The sequence below is a fragment of the Mobula birostris genome, chromosome 12 (assembly GCF_030028105.1).
Source record: "Mobula birostris isolate sMobBir1 chromosome 12, sMobBir1.hap1, whole genome shotgun sequence".
NCBI lineage: Eukaryota > Metazoa > Chordata > Chondrichthyes > Myliobatiformes > Myliobatidae > Mobula > Mobula birostris.
Window position 1 is genome coordinate 29,245,264 of NC_092381.1, and position 18,504 is coordinate 29,263,767.

General features: G+C 42.6%; 1 protein-coding gene across 2 annotated transcripts; it reads left to right on the top strand.

The window, feature by feature from the left end:
- The first annotated feature begins 2,877 nt into the window (after positions 1–2,877).
- Positions 2,878–18,055, top strand: cdc20 (cell division cycle 20 homolog). Of its 2 annotated transcripts, none has more exons than XM_072274619.1 (11): positions 2,878–2,947; positions 8,243–8,470; positions 9,523–9,689; positions 10,884–10,980; positions 11,131–11,259; positions 11,407–11,603; positions 12,385–12,479; positions 12,614–12,845; positions 15,586–15,711; positions 16,374–16,491; positions 17,213–18,055. In XM_072274619.1, exons 2-11 carry the CDS (start codon positions 8,254–8,256, stop codon positions 17,383–17,385), a joined length of 1,551 nt encoding a protein of 516 aa, XP_072130720.1. In that variant the 5' UTR covers positions 2,878–2,947; positions 8,243–8,253; the 3' UTR covers positions 17,386–18,055. The 2 variants fall into 2 exon arrangements, with proteins under 2 accessions (XP_072130720.1, XP_072130719.1); XM_072274618.1 differs by having other exon boundaries at positions 2,880–2,977.
- Positions 18,056–18,504: the final 449 nt, after the last annotated feature.

Sequence of the window (18,504 nt, forward strand, 5' to 3'; positions counted from 1 at the left end):
ACTTTTTCTTGCAACCGTATAGGGTGCTTAAAGGCAATACCCCTAATCAAGTGCGTGACTGGTCAGCGGACATGACCTGGGCATTTGATGATACCAAATGAACTCTTTCTAACATGACCCTGCTGGTGCACCCCTGCCCCCAATGCACCTATAGCCATGGCAACTGATGCCTCAGACTATGCTGTGGGAGCCGTGCATGAACAGCTGATCGGAGACGTGTGATAGCTGCTCGCCTTCTTCAGTCAGCAGCTCCGTCACCCTAAAAGCAAGCACAGCACATTTGACCGTGAGCTTCTCGGTCTCTCTCTGGCTGCCTGCCATTTACGTTGTCTTCTAGAGGGTCGCCATTTCACAGCATTTGTTGACCACAAACTCCTCGCGCACGCAATGGCCGAAACATCAGACCTTTGCCCTGCAAGGCAGCAACGCCACCTGGCCTGCATATCGGAGTTCACAATGGACATATGACATATCAAGGGGAAAAATAATGCTGTAGCTGATGGCCTCTCACGGCCAGCCATAGAGGCCGTATACATAGAGATTGACTGTGCCGGCATGGCAGCCAACTAGGTTACTAACTCAGAAAATCTAGGCTTACTGAACAGCAGTCACAGCCCTGCTGTTTTTCTGATATTTCTCTCCGTTGCGATGTCTCAACCAGTCGTCCTCACCCCATCATGCCCACAAACAGAAGACAGAGTGTTTTCGACTCTATACATGGTCTCTCGCATCTGGGCCGGAAGACTTCACAGACACCAATTGCACTAAAGTTTGTCTGGCATGACCTCAGAAAGGATGTGCGTGATTGGACTCTAGCTTGTGTGGAGTGCCAGCGGACAAAAATTAACCGTATGTTCAGGCACCATTGGCACCTTTCGAGGTCCCTGAGCGATGGTTTGACCATGTCAATGTGGTCATTGTTGGTCCTTTCCACCCCCCCCCTGCAGTTTCACACACCTCCTTACCATGGTGGATCCAACCAGCAGGTGGACAAAGATCGTCTCTCCAGCATCGGCGACGGCCACAAACATGGCTCGAGTGTTCATCAGCACCTGGGATGTTCAGTTTGGCGTGCTATCTGATATTTCCTCTGGCAGCAGTCCCCAATTGATATCAAACCTCTGGGCTGCGGTGGCCCAGGACCTTGACATCACGGTGTATCACTTGCAGTCCAATAGCCTATGCTCCTTACAGTCTGCTCTGAGGGCTTCCCTGACCTATGAGCGTTGGCATTATCATCTCCCGTGGGTCCTGCTGGTGCTCAGAACTGCTACAAAAGAGGGCGTGCAGTCGTCTGTGGCTGAGTTGGTATACGGGCAGCCGTTACGAGTGCCAGGTGATTTCATTCCTGACTCCACGACCCCTTCAGAACGAGTATACAAACAGCAGAGACTTTTTTCTCCAAATTTCACTTCAAACACAAGCTTGTAAATGGTGAGTACATATCAAGGCAGTGGCTCTTATATTCCCCTCCCACCGGCTGTGTGTTTTGTTTTGCATGCCGCATCTTCAGTGATGGTAACTGTCAGCCCATCTTCGAAACTGGCTTTAGCGACTGGAAACATGCCGCTGAGCACATAGGAGAGCATGAAAATAGCAAACACCGCAAGAAAACGATACTGACCTACGTTACACTAGTGTCTGACAGCGGAAGAATAGATACAGAACTGCAAAACAGTTCGAGTCAGCGTGTGTCTACAAATAAGTGATCTTTACTCTGCAAGTCACGCAGCACAGCAATAGGTTAATACGTGCTAGATATCACTTTTCAAAAAGATTGTTGGAGTATTGTCAAGTTTCCTAGTTTGCCATAGTGCCATCTCTCTTGGCCTTTTTGTCTCTCATTTCCATTTTACTTTCTCAGAACACACGGTTGAGAAAAATACCAAGATAAAAATGCTTTGGCATTGTTTGAGAAACAAGGCCTATGGTATGTGCAGCAATAGCTAAATAAAGATTTAAGATTGGGTACATCATACTTCGTCTCCCTCATAACTTTACTAAGCCAACTAAGCCTAGGTTAATTTTTGAGTGCTTTAGATGCTATCCTTCAAACTAAAAATCTGCATTACTTTCTGTCCTCCCTCTTAAGGCCTGTAAGTTTATAGCCTACATATTGTACTAAACCAATGCCTTGGTCCACAGCTTTGATATTTTGACTGGTACGACCTTTGCTCTTGTTCTTGCCTTTTTTTGCTTGGTACAGCAGCATTTTACAGTGTCGGCAGGGGCCCATCAGGGCCTCCAGCCCAGGGGCCCTGGCCCCACTAAATCCAGCCCTGCCCATAGCCCTCTTTACTGATTTTTCAAACACTTTCCTTTTGAATCCAGTTCATTTTTTCCAAAGATGCTCCTGGTCTACTGAATATTTCTATTTTTTTTAAATTAACTGCCATTTCTTAACCTGTGATGCTTTCCAGCTCTATCTTTATAACCCAAAATTTTCACTTTAAACAAAGAAACTGAAAATTCAAGGGATCAGTCTACTCTGCTGTTTAACATAAAAGTTTAACTGTTCCTTTACCACAGATATTGCCTGAGTATATCCAGCATTTTAGTTTTTTTTTAACCCTATTCATTCCATTCATCCGCTCTTTTTGCATTCCTGACATTTACTCTCTCTACAATTATTATTTACCTTCGCAAGGCAGCTAGCATTAAAGTTTACGGTCTTATTTTGCCTTGACCAAATATGGCATCCGCCGCTTCAATTTGGCAGCACTCCCGTAGAACGCATGCGAACGTGGTTCAGTTGTCATCAAATCAGGAGGCACGCTTGCCCTCTTCCAATGGGGTGCCTGTTTTCATTTAACTGGCCCAATGGAGGAGAGCCGTTCGGGCGCCGGTTAGCGACTGGAATTTAAATCCATTGGCGAGGTACCGGTGGCCATTTCATACGCCGGAGACTCGGGACGCGTCTGACTGAGCTGGTGACATAACGGACAAGGTCCCTGTCCACATCAAGTTGAAGGCTGTGGTGAGGCGTGGGGTGGGGGTCGGGTCAGGCATCTCGAAGCTGAAGGGCGAGTTGGAATGGCCCCATTTAACGGTGGATGCAGTCCAGTGTTGGGGGTTTGTCTGCAAGCCGCCTCTGGCATCCAGTGCGGTGGTGGGAGTATTAGCAGGCCAGGCAGGTCGATAAACAAATAGCGGAGATATTCATCCAATATTATTACCCTTCTGACAGTTTTGGGGGTGAATACAGAAATGGTTTTGACTTTTGCATAACTATTCTGCTTTGACGGGTATAAATATAATTGCATTATTTTTGACATGTGCTGAGATATAGTGAAAAGTTATGTTTTACATCCAAGCATCTGTAAGTAGAGTGATGCAAAAAAAAAGCCATGCAGAGCGTAGTATAGCAGTTATACAGAAAGTGCTGGTGGACAAAAAAGTGCGAGGGCCATGGCAGGGTCGACTGAACGGACCTGTCTGAGGCCCTTGTAAATGTGGGATAAATCCTATGCTTGATCCTAGTGGTGTGTTTCCTTTCTGACTTCTGCCCAATAGGAGATGGCCTGTTTCCGTGCTGTAATTGTTATATGGTTTAGGGGGAACTTCTTCACTCAGAGAGTGGTGGGAGTGTGGAACGAGCTGCCGTCTGACGTGGTAAATGCAGGCTCATTCTTAAGTTTTAAGAATAAATTGGATAGATACATGGATGGGAGAGGTCTGGAGGGTTATGGCCTGGGTGCAGGTCAATGGGACTGGCGGAATAAAGTTTTGGCACAGACTAGAAGGGTCGAATGGCCTGCTTTCTGTGCTGTAGTGTTCTATGGTACTATGAAAGGGATAAGGGGAATGCCAGCTAAAATGCCTTTCTACATGAATCCCATTTGCCTGCATATGTCCCATATCCCTTTAAACCTTACCGATCCATGTATCTGCCGCTACACCTCCAAACTATATACCCACCATTTCAATGATTTTAAGTTCTCCGGCCCCCATCATATTCTTACTATGGATGTCTGGTCCCTATATGCTTTCATTCCCCCACCAGGAAGGTCTCAAAGCTCTCAGTTTCTTTCTGGACACCAGACCCAACCAGTTCCCTTCCACCATCACTCCTCTGTCTAGTCAGCTTGTCCTCATTAGTAATAATTTCTCCTTTGGCTCCTCCCACTTCCTTCAAACAAGGTGCAGTTATGGACATTCACATGGGTCCCAGCTATGTTTACCTTTTTGTCGGCTATGTGGAACAGTCTATATTCCAAGCCTACAGCAGTGTCTGTCCCCAACTTTTCCTATGCTACATCGATGACTCATTGGTGCTGCTTCCAACTTTGCCTCCAATTTCCACCCTGCCTTCAAACTTACCTGGTCAGTTTCAGATGCTTCCCTCCCCTTTCTCGATCTCTGGACACAGCTTATCTACTGATATCGATTATAAACCCAGTAACTCACTCAGCTACCTGGACTATACCTCCTCTCACCCTGTTACTTGTAAACATGCCACCCACTTCTCTCAGCTCCTCTGTCTCTGCTGCATCTGCTCTCAGGATAAGGCTTTTCACTCCAGAATGAAGGAGATATCCTCCTCCTCCAAAGAAAGGGGCTTCACTTCCTCCACCATCAATGCTGTCCTCAACTGCATCTCTTCAATTTCATGCATGTGTGCTCTCACCCCATCCTCCTGCCACTACCAGGAAGAGGGTTCCTCTTGTCCTCACCTACCACCCCACCAGCCTCTGCATCCAGCACATAATTCTCCAGAACTATCACCATCTCCAACAGGATCCCACCATCAAGCACGTCGCCCCCTCCCCCAAATTTCTGTTTCTGCAGGGATCACTCCCTACATGATTCCCTTGTCCGTTTGTCCCTCCCACTGATCTCCCTCCTGGCACTTACCCTTGCAAATGGGAGCAAGTGCTATACCTGCCCCTATACCTCCTTCCCTCCAGGTGAGGCGACACTTCACCTGTGGATCTGTTGGGCTTGTATACTGTGTGCAGTGCTCCCAGTATGGCCTCCTCTATATCCGTGAGAACCAACATAGATTGGGAGACTACTTCGCCGCACACCTACACTCTGTCGACTAGAAAAAGCTGGATCTCCCAGTAGCCACCCATTTTAATTCCACTTCCCATTCCCATTCTGCTATGTTTATCCATGACTTCCATCTGGTTAGCCTCCAACCTGATGGCATGAACATTGATTTGTCAAATTTCCAGTAATGCCACCACTGCTTTCACCATTCCCCATCCCCTTTTCTCTTTCTCACCTGATCTTCTTGCCTTCCCATCACCTTCCTCTGGTGCTCCTTCCCCCTTTTCTTTCTTCCATGGCCTTCTTTCCTCTCCTATCGGACTCTACCCTTCTCCAGCCCTGTATCTTTCACCAATCAACTTCCCAGCTCTTTATTTCACCCCTCCCAGTTTCACCTATTACCTTGTTTCTCCCTCTCCTCTTCCACCTTAACTCTACTCCTTATCTTTTTTTTTCTCCAGTCCGGCTGGAGAGTTAGCCCGAAACGTTGACTGTACTCTTTCCATAGATGCTGCCTGGCCTGCTGAGTTCCTCCAGCTATATACCCACCATTCTCTGAGCTTTCCCCATGAAATCTTTCCCCACTCAATTAAACATGTCCTCCAGTTCAAGTTCATCTGAGTTGAGGGAGGAGGATGTGCTATCTACCCAGCTTAAGCCCTCTTATTTAATCAATCTCAAAATCAGCCTTCTCTCCAGAGAGAACAATCTGAACCTGTCACGTCCTCCAGCCCAGGTAACTTTTCTATCCTTTGCGGTTGAACATCATCCTGTATTATGATGTCCAGAGCTGCCCCAGTGTTTGTATAACCACAGCATGATGTCCCACCCAGCTGAAGGCCTCCACAGATAAAGGCAAGCATACCATTTGCCGTCTTCGCTCCTGTTTGTCTGCATTGCCGCTTTCAGGAACTATACATTTGTACCCTAAGGTGTTGCTGTTCAATAACCCTTCCAGGGCCTTGCTATTATCTGTGTATACCCTGGCCTGGTTTAACTTCCCAAAATCAATTAATTCGCACTAATGTTGCGGGTTTCAACCTGAAATGTTGACATTTCTTTCCACAAATGCTGCTGTCCAGTGTTCCTCCTGCAGATTGTTCATTGGCCATCCTCTGATCTGGTACCTCACTCACGCTGAAGATGTAAAATTTTGTCAGGACTCTGTCTTCCTCCTTGCTGCTTGCAGCAATGCACCTCGACAGGCTCCGGGGATTCAACCACTTGTGCACTTCAAGACCACTCACACCTCTTTCGTAATGGTGATGTGCTCTACTACATCACTGTTCTGTTGCTGAACTCTCCAGGTTTCATGTACTTCTCCCCAATTAAAAATTTGGTAGATTCTGTTACTGCAATCTGCAGTATACAAGAAGAGATTGCATTGTTATTGATTAAATTTCATTAAGCCCACAATCATATCATTGAAGTCAAAGTAAATGAGCCTGACATTTATAATTTCCAGCTGCAGTCAGATACAAGAAATGTTAGGTTTGTAAACATTTTGGACAAGGTTTTTTTTTAAAAAAAATAATAAATTTACTAAGCCTTGACAACAGGAATTCTGCAGATGCTGGAAATTCAAGCAACACACACAAAAGTTGCTGGTGAACGCAGCAGGCCAGGCAGCATCTCTAGGAAGAGGTGCAGTCGACGTTTCAGGCCGAGACCCTTCGTCAGGACTAACTGAAGGAAGAGTGAGTAAGGGATTTGAAAGTTGGAGGGGGAGATCCAAAATGATAGGAGAAGACAGGAGGGGGAGGGATGGAGCCAAGAGCTGGACAGGTGATTGACAAAAGGGATACGAGAGGATCATGGGACAGGAGGTCCGGGAAGAAAGACGGGGGGGGGAACCCAGAGGATGGGCAAGGGGTAAAGGAGAGTGAGAGAAAGAATGTGTGTATAAAAATAAGTAACAGATGGGGTACGAGGGGGAGGTGGGGCATTAGCAGAAGTTAGAGAAATCGATGTTCATGCCATCAGGTTGGAGGCTACCCAGACGGAATATAAGGTGTTGTTCCTCCAACCTGAGTGTGACTTCATCTTTACAGTAGAGGAGGCCGTGGATAGACATGTCAGAATGGGAATGGGATGTGGAATTAAAATGTGTGGCCACTGGGAGATCCTGCTTTCTCTGGCGGACAGAGCGTAGGTGTTCAGCAAAGCGGTTTCCCAGTCTGCGTCGGGTCTCGCCAATATATTCCGCAGGGATCGCTCCCTACGCGACTCCCTTGTCCATTCGTCCCCCCCATCCCTCCCCACTGATCTCTCTCCTGGCACTTATCCGTGTAAGCGGAACAAGTGCTACACATGCCCTTACACTTCCTCCCTTACCACCATTCAGGGCCCCAAACAGTCCTTCCAGGTGAGGCAACACTTCACCTGTGAGTCGGCTGGGCTGATATACTGCGTCCGGTGTTCCCGATGTGGCCTTTTATATATTGGCGAGATCCGACGCAGACTGGGAGACCGCTTTGCTGAACATCTGCACTCTGTCCACCAGAGAAAGCAGGATCTCCCAGTGGCCACACATTTTAATTCCACATCCCATTCCCATTCTGACATGTCTATCCACGGCCTCCTCTACTGTAAAGATGAAGCCACACTCAGGTTGGAGGAACAACACCTTATATTCCGTCTGGGTAGCCTCCAACCTGATGGCATGAACATCGACTTCTCTAACTTCTGCTAATGCCCCACCTCTCCCTCGTACCCCATCTGTTACTTATTTTTATACACACATTCTTTCTCTCACTCTCCTTTTTCTTCCTCTGTCCCTCTGAATATACCCCTTGCCCACCATCTGGGTTCCCTCCCCACCTCCTTGTCTTTCTTCCCGGACCTCCTGTCCCATGATCCTCTCGTATCCCCTTTTGCCTATCACCTGTCCAGCTCTTGGCTCCATCCCTCCCCCTCCTGTCTTCTCCTATCATTTTGGATCTCCCCCTCCCCCTCCAACTTTCAAATCTCTTACTCACTCTTCCTTCAGTTAGTCCTGACGAAGGGTCTCAGCCTGAAACGTCGATTGCACCTCTTCCTACAGATGCTGCCTGGCCTGCTGCGTTCACCAGCAACATTTATGTGTTTTACTAAGCCTTGACTTCAGTTTCTCTCCTTGCTAGCATCTTCTAAATGTGTTCACTAAACTGACTTTAAGATAAAGAGTGGACATGAAATGCAAGTTGTATGAATAAACTGCTTAGTTAGTGAATTATCTCCTGGTGTCTGTTAACAAATATTTCCCTTGCAGGTGTGAGCAGAATGGCTCAGTTTGTTTTTGAGAGTGACATTAATAATATTCTGAAATTGGATGCTCCCATAACAAATGGGCCCCTGGCCAGGTGGCAGCGCAAGGCTAAAGAAAGCAATGGTGCGACTGGCTCTTTGTCTACTTCAGCCAACGTTAGTGGCTTATCCCCAATGAAAGCTACAAACCGGTCACTGAACACATCTAAACTGACACCCAGTAAGACACCAGGTATTCAGTTCACATTGTCTCTTGTTTTAGGTGATTCTTGTAGGGTAATGTTTGTAATTTTGGAGAGGTTTTCTTCATTTTCTATACTAATGCTTTGAAATGTTGGTGATAAGGGTAGCCCTGTGTTCTTTTGGTGTTGATGTGTAAGTCATGGGCATTATTTCCATTTGTTCTTTCTCCATACTTGGCCCGCCCACCTCCTGACTGTATTTCTCTCAATTAAATGTACAACATTGATAATGGGAACATCTGAACACTTTTTTTCTAAGTTGTTTTACTAACATGCACCCAAAGTTTGAAGCTATGCCCAATGTTTGTTCACTTTAAACTTGCTAATTAATTTAATGTGCAGAAGCCACACTAGGCCAGTCACTATGGTGTTGGATTTTATTTTATTTAGTGATCATGCAGACTAAGCCCTTCCAGGCCTGAGAACTCTTAATTAACCTAATCATGGGACAATGTATAATGACCCCTTAACCTACCTGGTATGCCTTTTGGCTGTGGGAGGAAACCGGATTACTTGGGGTGGGTACCCATGCATTCCACAGGGAGGATGTACAGAGACTACTTACAGACGGTGCTGAAATTGAATTCTGACACCCTGAGCCTCCAGCAAACTGCTTGCTACTGTAGAGCTTTAATCTAATCTAAAATTGGATGCTGCTTGTTTTTTTTTTTTACTTTAAACATCAAACTAATTCAAAAGGAAGACTTGGGAGTCTGAAATAAGAGTCTAACTTCATATTTACTTTAGTGGGGTGCACAAGTATCACGTGTGATGTATGTTGATAACCTTAATGAATTAAACTACAAAGAATTCTTTATCAAATAGAATATTTCCAATATTATTCAAATATTACTGAAATATTAAATGCACAACACCATGAAACTTGGTGTACCACTATAACAATCCTAATATGTGCTCCTTCTAGATTAGAGTTGGCATTACTTTCATATGCATTTGGCAAAATTCCTCCTCTTGGAAGAACAAAACTTTTTGGGCACATGACACAGAGAAGGAATGTTAATTATTTTTGTTTTGCCTTCAGGCAGGACAAAAACCCCTAGATCTTCTAAATGTTCCCGAGTGCAGGGGACACCATCAAAAGCAGGTGCTGATCGTTATATTCCAACCCGCAATGCAGTACAAATGGATGTAGCACATTTCTTGATTAACAAAGAGAATGAACAAGAAAATGAATCTCCAACCAAGAAGGTAAGTATCAAAAATTCACTGATGAATAAATGTGCTTATTTGTATAGTATGTATAAGTGTCAAATCTGTTCTTGGATTCAGTGGGTCATTGTAGATTTTACCCCTGATTATACAATGGTGTCCTTGTTTAGAATTTGGAAACTAATGCCTTGTTTTTGCATGGGGTGAAGAGTTACAGGCATTTTCATCTTAGAGTCTTTATTTCCTCTAAGTAAATTGACATCCCAAAACATGGGGAAATGCACATTTTCGTTTGAAGTGAGTATCTGGTAAATTGTGTGTATTTAAGTATCTTAGTGGTATATTTTATAAAAGGCGTATTCAAATGTATAAGAGCTGTAAGTGATGAATAGAATGTTAGCACTTTGCTAACTAACTGTTGGGGGAAAATGTGAATGTTTTTGGCAAAAGCATTTAACAAAATTGGGTGCCTGAAAGAGCTAGATGAGTGAATGCAAGTCAACAAACATAAAATGCTAGAGGAACTCAGCAGGCCTAGGCAGCATCTATGGAAAAGCGTACAGTTGACCTTTCAGTCCAAGACCCTTCATCAGGACTGGAGAAGAAAAAACTCAGGGTGAGAAGTTGGGCAGAGGGGAGGAAGAAACATGTTGGGTGATGTGTGAAACTGGGGTAGGTGTGGTGGGGGAGGTTGGGACAGAAGAGAAAGGAGAGGACCTTCTGAGGAGGTGATGGGCAGATAAGAGATGAGGGGAATAGTGAAAGTGGGGTTGCTTCTCCAGCCTGACATAGATTGGAAGACAGCTTTGCTGAGCACCTACACTCCATCTGCCAAAAAAAGTGGGTTCTCCCAGTGGCCATCCATTTTAATTCCAATTCCTGTTCCCGTTCCGAAATGTCAACCCATGGCCTCCTCCACTGTTGCAATGAGGATACACTCGGGTTAGAGGAGCAATATCTTCTATTCTGTCTGGAGCAATATCTTCTATTCTGTCTGGGTAGACTCCCAATTCCTCATTTCCCTCTCACCTTATCTCCTTATCTGTCATCACCTCCCTCTGGTGCTCATCCCCTTTTCTTTCTTCCTTGGTGGTCTGTCTCCTCTTATCAGATTTACCCCTTCTCCAGCCCTTTTCTATGGGGGGGGGGTTCTCATTTGTGACAAGTCAACAAAAATGCTTTGTGCTAAATTGAATGTTTGCTCTCATCATAAGTTGCAATATTTCTCTTCAGGAACAGCAGAAATCCTGGTCCTTAAACTTGAATGGTTATGATGTTGAGCAGGCTAAAATTCTACGACTGAGTGGGAAACCTCTTTGTGCACCTGAAGGTATTTCAACTTGCGCTCTTTAAAGCAAGGTTAATTGAATGTTGATTTTTCTATTTTGGTAGCTAATTCTTGCTTCTGCTCTGGTTTTGTCAGTTGGAATCCCATCCTGAAGGTAGCCTGTGGAATCATGCTCTCTCATTTCTTTCCTAGGTTACCAGAACAACCTGAAAGTTCTGTACAGTCAGTCAACAACACCAAGTTCCACAAAGAAGCCCACCCGATACATCCCCTCTATGCCAGAAAGAATTCTGGATGCTCCGGAGATCAGAAATGATTATTGTAAGTTGTGACACTTGTACTTTTAGCTTAAAACTTTGGAAATGGCTGATATAATGATTACACCTACAGCTGAGATCAACAAATGTAATCATTTGGTCACTTCTAAGTAGCTTACTCCATCTGTTTTCTTTTGGTCCCATACTTCAGATCTAAATTTGATTGACTGGAGTTCCTTGAACTACTTGGCTGTGGGACTTGCAAATAATGTGTATCTCTGGCATGCTGAGTCTGGTGATATCCTGCCTCTTGTACAGCTTGAGGGTCAGGAAGACTACATCGCCTCTGTGTCCTGGATAAAGGAAGGCAATTATTTAGCAGTTGGGACTAGAAATGGTGAAGTACAGGTAAGAGCAGAGTGCGGGGCTTCTGATTTCAACTTTGTAGACAGCTGGTACTTCCTGGTCATCTACAAAGTATGAGCAGCAAGTTTAATCATAATCAAATGGCCATGATATTCTATCCTATATGCTCGGACTCAATTCCCTACAGCGAACAGCTTGAGGCCTTGGGGAAAAATCCTTAATTCACTGGAAGGATAAGTGAGCCACTGTCCAGTGTTGTGGCCCAAGTTGCATTTGGTCAAACCACTTCATTGGCATGCAGTCTCCTACAAAATACGCAATGTAAGGAACATAGGAAAAGTTCGAGGGATGGCCTCAATGCTGCCTTGGGTGAGGAGTGTGGTTCTTTTTTTTTTAAAAAAAACAACAACAAACCCACAGGCTTCTTATGATTCCTGATTCATCATAGATGAGAAAAGGCTCACCAGGGAAGGTATAGAGCATCTTGAGTACACACTGGCCTCATCATTTGCCTTCTATCTACAAAACCAGAGTGGCTTTTAGTCATCCTTGCTCCCTGGAATTGACCTCCGTAAAATACCCATTTTTTGATTTGTAAAGGTAGACATTAATAGATCATGATTTACTTTGTTTCATCAAACAAAAGAAAATAACTGGCTGTATTTGTGGAAACTAATTTATTGTTTGTTCATTAATAAGAGAATTGCTCTATGGCCAGCGAAGGAATTACAAAATGTTTTGCTCTCCTAAGACTCTGGCCTTTTATAGAATATGTATCTTGCTTGGACATGTTTGGACTTTAACTGTAAATATTTGTTTTGAGGTTTGGGATGTGGAACGCCAGAAACGTCTGAGGAATATGGTGAGTCACACTGTACGAGTTGGGTCACTCAATTGGAACAGTTACATCTTGTCCAGGTAATAAATTATGCTCATTAAGATGCTGTTTGAATGTTCTTCCTCAAGCATAGTGAAATAAGCATTCATCAAACTTTTCTGGAAATGCTAAGGCGAAAGAAAGGCATAACCTCTCTATTTTCCCTTAAATTTAGTGGCTCCAGAATAGGTGAAATCCACCATCATGATGTCCGCATCGCACAACACCATGTAGCTACCTTGACAGGACATACACAAGAAGTCTGCGGCTTGAAGTGGTCACCCGATGGCAGGTATCTTGCTAGTGGTGGCAATGACAACATTCTGAATATCTGGCCAAGCATTACTGGGAATGATGCAGCATGCCAACCATTACATACGTTCACACAGCATCAGGGTGCTGTTAAGGTAAGTAACTATTTTCAGATAAGGGCCCTGTCTAAATTTGCAATTTGCTTTGCAGAATTGAATAGTGACATAATTTGGTGTAACACAAATTTAGCAACAGGATTATTGGCCAGTATCTGAATTGCTAGCATTGATAACAGAACTGAAATTTTGAATCTGAATATACAGAAAGCAGACATTCCACCCTGCAAAAACTCATTTCAGGGAGGTAGCACCCCCACCCCACCGCAACACCATATTCTTCTCCTCCCCCCCACCCGACCTCCAAGGGTGTATGTAATAATTTGTTTACTAATTTTGTCTAATCTGTAAACCAAGTTGGGTATATGCAGCAAATGTGACATTAAAATATGTACTTATATTATCATGTTTATTCTATTACAACTTTAAGCAAGTCTACAGGGAGTTTGGCCTCATCACGTAGGACATCAATAGAGTAGCTCCTTAGCAGCTAGCCAGCTAGTTTAAATAACGTTAGCTATGCTGTAATGACACCTGTTAAACTCACCTCAACATGTCTTTTACATTTTAACCCACCATGGGCAATAGAAAAGTCACTGTTGCAAACGAGCAACACTGTCATTATTTTTGAGGTCGACTGTAAAGCCCGCCCACAGAGAAAACTGATAGGTATACTTAGCAGGGGTCCCCAACATTTTTTGCACCACAGACCAGTTTAATATTGAGAATATTCTTGTGGACCGGGGTGGTGGGGGGGGTGTTAATCACGACCGAAATATAGGTGATAAGTCAATAGCATCATAACATTTTAAGTAGCATTTGGATATTGAACACACAGCGCATATTTTCTCCGTATAAACATATAAAATCACTGCAACACATCAATATCGCTGAATCAGTGCAACAAGACGGTGCCATCAAGGGGTGATGGGAGACAGCGATACTCGAAGGGGGCTCCTTATGTCCAGTCTATTCCGCAATTTAGTTTTCATTGTATTCATTGCAAAAAAACTCTGCTTCGCAGCGATATGATGTTGGAAATGGAAACAACGTTTTCAGTGCTTTCGTGGCTGTCTCAGGATATTTAACCTTGACTTTGATCCAGAATGCCGGCAGAGATGTTATGTCAAACATACTTTTCGGCCCACCATCATTTGCAAGCTCGAGGAGTCGATCTTTTTCCCACGCTGACACGGACGATGCGCGCGTAATGACCTCGCGTGCGTTCAAGTTCAACAGTGCGTGACAGGGAATGAGGAAAGGTGCAAATGAATCATCATTTCATATCACCATATCATATTGTTTCCTCACAGCCCGGTGGTTGGGGGCCCCTCTTAGCACAAAGAGAGACCAATCAGGATGCTCGCTCTCCCTCTCAAAAAAATCTATTTCCGGGATATTGTACATAATTTCTGGACGTCAGGGAGCCACTATCGATATGCGGGAGACTCCCGGATCTTCCGGGAGAGGTGGGATGTCTGAGAAAGCTGTCTGCTGATCAGTGTTCTACCTAGATTGTAGTAGTGGTTAGAGTTCAACCCTGCGTTTCAAAAGGTTAACAGTATTTCTGCTCCCTGATCCCTCTTGTTGCAGTTTCTTTTCAATTCTTTGTCTAGCTTTAACAATAGTCCATAATTATAAGAGAACCTAACTCAAAATGTCACTTCTACAACTAGGCCTTCATTTTTCAAGTTCATCCTGCAGCTTGGATAGGTCAGTGAGCCAAGTGGCTTAATTCTGCTTTTATGCAATGTGGTTTTAATTTTGACACCGGACAAGTGAATGTCATATTTCCAGGGTGACTTTTTTTTTTTGCTATTTATTTCTTATTGCTTTGCTGTATCCTTTCAAACATTGAATATTCCTTTTAATGGCAGTTTTTTTTTTTTGCTGCTTTTTCTAACTTAATCCTGAGCTAGAAAAGTAATTGAGAGCAAATTCCATATCTCAGTATTTAAAAAAAAAACAGGTGTCTTGCATTGCTCCCTTTATTTTATATTAAAGTTGATTGCAAATATTGGCTTGGTTTGAATTTTGGTACAAAAAATCTAAACTCTGCACTTTGCTAGGCTTTTTTTAACCTACCAATAGAACCATAAATTGGCTGCCCCAGTCTGAGGAGCTTCACATACTTGCTGGAGTCTCAACAAACCAAATGAAAAGTGAGATTTGCTGGATGAACAGTGCTTCAAATAAAAGAATTTCTTATAGATGATTTTTAAAAAGAACACTGCATGTGAAAATGTCAGCCCACCATGTCTGCTGACCATAAACTAAGGTCAGATTCCTCTATTCTTGGGGGTCCAAACTTACTGCTGTGGACCAAACCATTTAGCAAGGAGTCTGTGGAACATTTATTGCGGTCTTATCTGCTCTGTCACTTCCCTCTGCAGCATGTACTGCACTTATCACATTCTATATATTTGGTTTTTAAGCTTGCCTGGTAAATCTCCCTAGACTTCCACCCTCACCTATGCCCTCTTGTCTTTCGATACCTATAACAATTGGAAGGATGGAGGGAAAAGACCATCTAACCTTTTATTTCTTGGGTTGCAGCTCCCAGCCTCACTCCAGAGAATATGATCCAATTTTGTCCAAGCTCTCTTTGTCTAATACATTCCAATCTAGTCTGTGGTAGCTTTTCAGTGAGGTTGGGTGGCTTTTTCTGCTCTTGAATAGTGCAGTTAAAGCAACATCTTTTTTTCCAGAGCTGCTGCCTTTGTGAGATTTTCCACTTGTGCAGCCTAATTGTGTACAATTTGTCATTCTTTTTCTGCAGGCAGTTGCCTGGTGCCCTTGGCAAGCAAATATTCTTGCAAGTGGTGGTGGCACCAGTGACCGATTTATCCGCCTTTGGAATGTTAATTCTGGGTCGTGTTTGAATGCTGTGGACACTCGTTCTCAGGTTGGTTCTATAAGATTCATACTAGTGAATGTTAATAGCAATGAAACAAGCCTGTGTTACTGGTTATCAAACAAGAAAGCTGGATCTTGTTCCATTCTGGGAGGATACGGTGTAGGATTGCCGTTGATTTGGCTCATGACTCTCAATTTGCAATCTATGTTACTGAGTTTGTTTCTCACAGTTCCTAAAATAATTTGTGCTGTTTGCCCATTATCTGGGCAAGCAGGAATTGTGCAAGGTGTTGGGGTTAATTCTTCTGCAGGTTGAAGAATAAATTGGAGATTTGTTGTGAAATTAGAGTTAAGAATACTTCTCTGGGATGTAATGTGAAGATCTTTCAAGCTGTGCTAAAATTTCAAGGTTCTGCTGAATAAGAGTGAATAGTGGTGTACCTGTCAAAGTTTGCAGGTGACAATGCATGGATTAAATTAACTGGCAAAAAAGTGTAATTTTAAGTGAGGTCATCCCATAGTTTTTATAAATTTAAAATAATTTCTGATAACCATGCAGTGAATGTTGAAGGACATTTCCAGCCTAAGTGACTTGAGATATATTAGTTAATCTAACACAATCTGAGTCATGTTGCACACTTGATATTTCTGTCATTTCTCTTTTGCAAGTTTTGGATTTAAATTTCTGTTATGTATTTTCCACCTTACCAGGTCTGTTCAATAGTCTGGTCAACAGAATACAAAGAAATGGTGTCAGGACATGGATTTTCACAGAATCAGTTGGTAATCTGGAAATATCCAAACTTGACCAAAGTTGCTGAGCTGAAAGGTATGTACTTAAAATATGTGAAGTAAAGTTGTGTAAGATATTTTAAACATATCTGATCAAATTTGCTTTTGGAAGGCATTTTTCTTGTGTCCTATTAGAACAATTTAAATTTATATTGTCAAAAACATTCATTTAAAAACTGAGGGAAGCTCTGCTCACAACTGGGTTTGGTTGTGGAATGCACTGCTGAGGGGCAGATTGTGGCAGAATTCACATCATGGCAGAAGTGAATTAGATAGGTTTCTGAAAGCAAAGAATTGTGTGAAGTGAGGCAAGCTCAATTGCTGTTGCTGAGAACTGATAGAAACTAATCTGAACAGCTTTGTGTAACTACTCTAGGGTTATTGAAACTGTAATAGTCTTGTGGAAATGTTATATAATGAAAGCAGCAGGTGTTTACAATACATCAACTTTAAATTTTAGTTCTCTTATCACTATAGATTAAACATGTTGTAATGCTATAAAACCTGAGGTAAGAGACACAAAGTATTTCTTGCCTTTCTAAACTACTCCTGAAGTATGGCTCAAATAATTAAGCACCTAATTATTGCTTGGGTAAGACTCATCCTGTAACAAGATGTGTGATGGTCTGAGCACAATTGAAATAGGATTTTTTTTTCGGTACGGGTCTTGTGTATAATGATACTGCTCCTGTTTGTACTTGAATTAAGATATTACAAAATAGTTATGTTGAATAAAAGATATCCTGTTTCTAACATAGGACATCAGGCTCGTGTGCTGAATCTGACTTTAAGTCCAGATGGAACTACAGTGTGCTCTGTGGCTGCAGATGAGACTATCCGCATCTGGAAGTGTTTTGCTGTAGACCCAGCAAAGAAGAAGAAAATGGCAGTGGCCAGTCAGTCTAGTGTGCTTCACCATGGAATTCGCTAGAACACTATGATGAAGGCATGTGCCACAAATGGGACATGAGGCTTCACTTTTAATGTAACATTGAATAAATGCACAACTAATTTTTGCAATGGGGGGAAGCTAGTGTTTTATCCCTTTTGTGCTCCAATTTGGAAATTTTTGAATGATACTGACTTTTTAATTTCCACAAGTATTGTTATTTCTTGTACATATGTTTTTAAATTGCTGTTTTATTTGTGCTGTTAGACATTTAATCTTTTAAGTAAATTGTATATTGTGTTTAATATTTCAATAAAATTGAATGGTGTATTCAAGGTGCTTGCAGTGTAGGTGTGTATAGTGACATTTTACTGGTTAGAGTAATGCTCGGATTGCACTTGTTACCAGAGCAGAATGATCATTTGCAATATTCACGAGCTAGTCTAGACCTATATTATTTAAACGAGTATTTAGTATTGGGGCAAAGCTCAATCACTTGAACAAATACGCATCTATTTGCTATTTGTTCTCGGTACAAATGGGTGCAATATGCATTACTTTATAATTGCTGATTGTCTATATCTTTGATTTCCACTCCACACCTTTTATTCTAAGAAATAGTAAGGTTAATTGGAAGCTGAAGTGCAATAGAGGATACAAAGTCTGATTGTTAATGTTGACAATCAACCATTACATTTTAAAATATACTATGGTCTCGGAAATCTGTATTGAATAAAGTTTTAATCTATTAAAACTGAATACTTCAATTAAGCAAATTATTCTCTCTTCCTTTTTGTGAGCATTGGCAGGAGATAATTGAGAATTTTAGTATCACAACTGCAGTGCTTGCCTCTAACTCTTAAACCTGATTTGATCCTTTCATTATAAACTGAGTACAACATTGCAACATGTCACTTTCACTTAAGTATAGATGAAGGGCAGGAAGAAGGGACATTATGTATTTTGTAAGTTGCTTGTTAAAGTTCAAAAGTAAAATAGTGACTGTAATATGTCATGAATTCATTGCTTGATCTTCAACTAAAGGAATTTTGCCTAATAATTATCTCCAAATTTAGGCTCAATAAATAGTTCGTTGCACTAATTTCAACAAGTCTATTACCATATCAGCACATGGGCTGAAATCCTACAATGTTGGGAGGC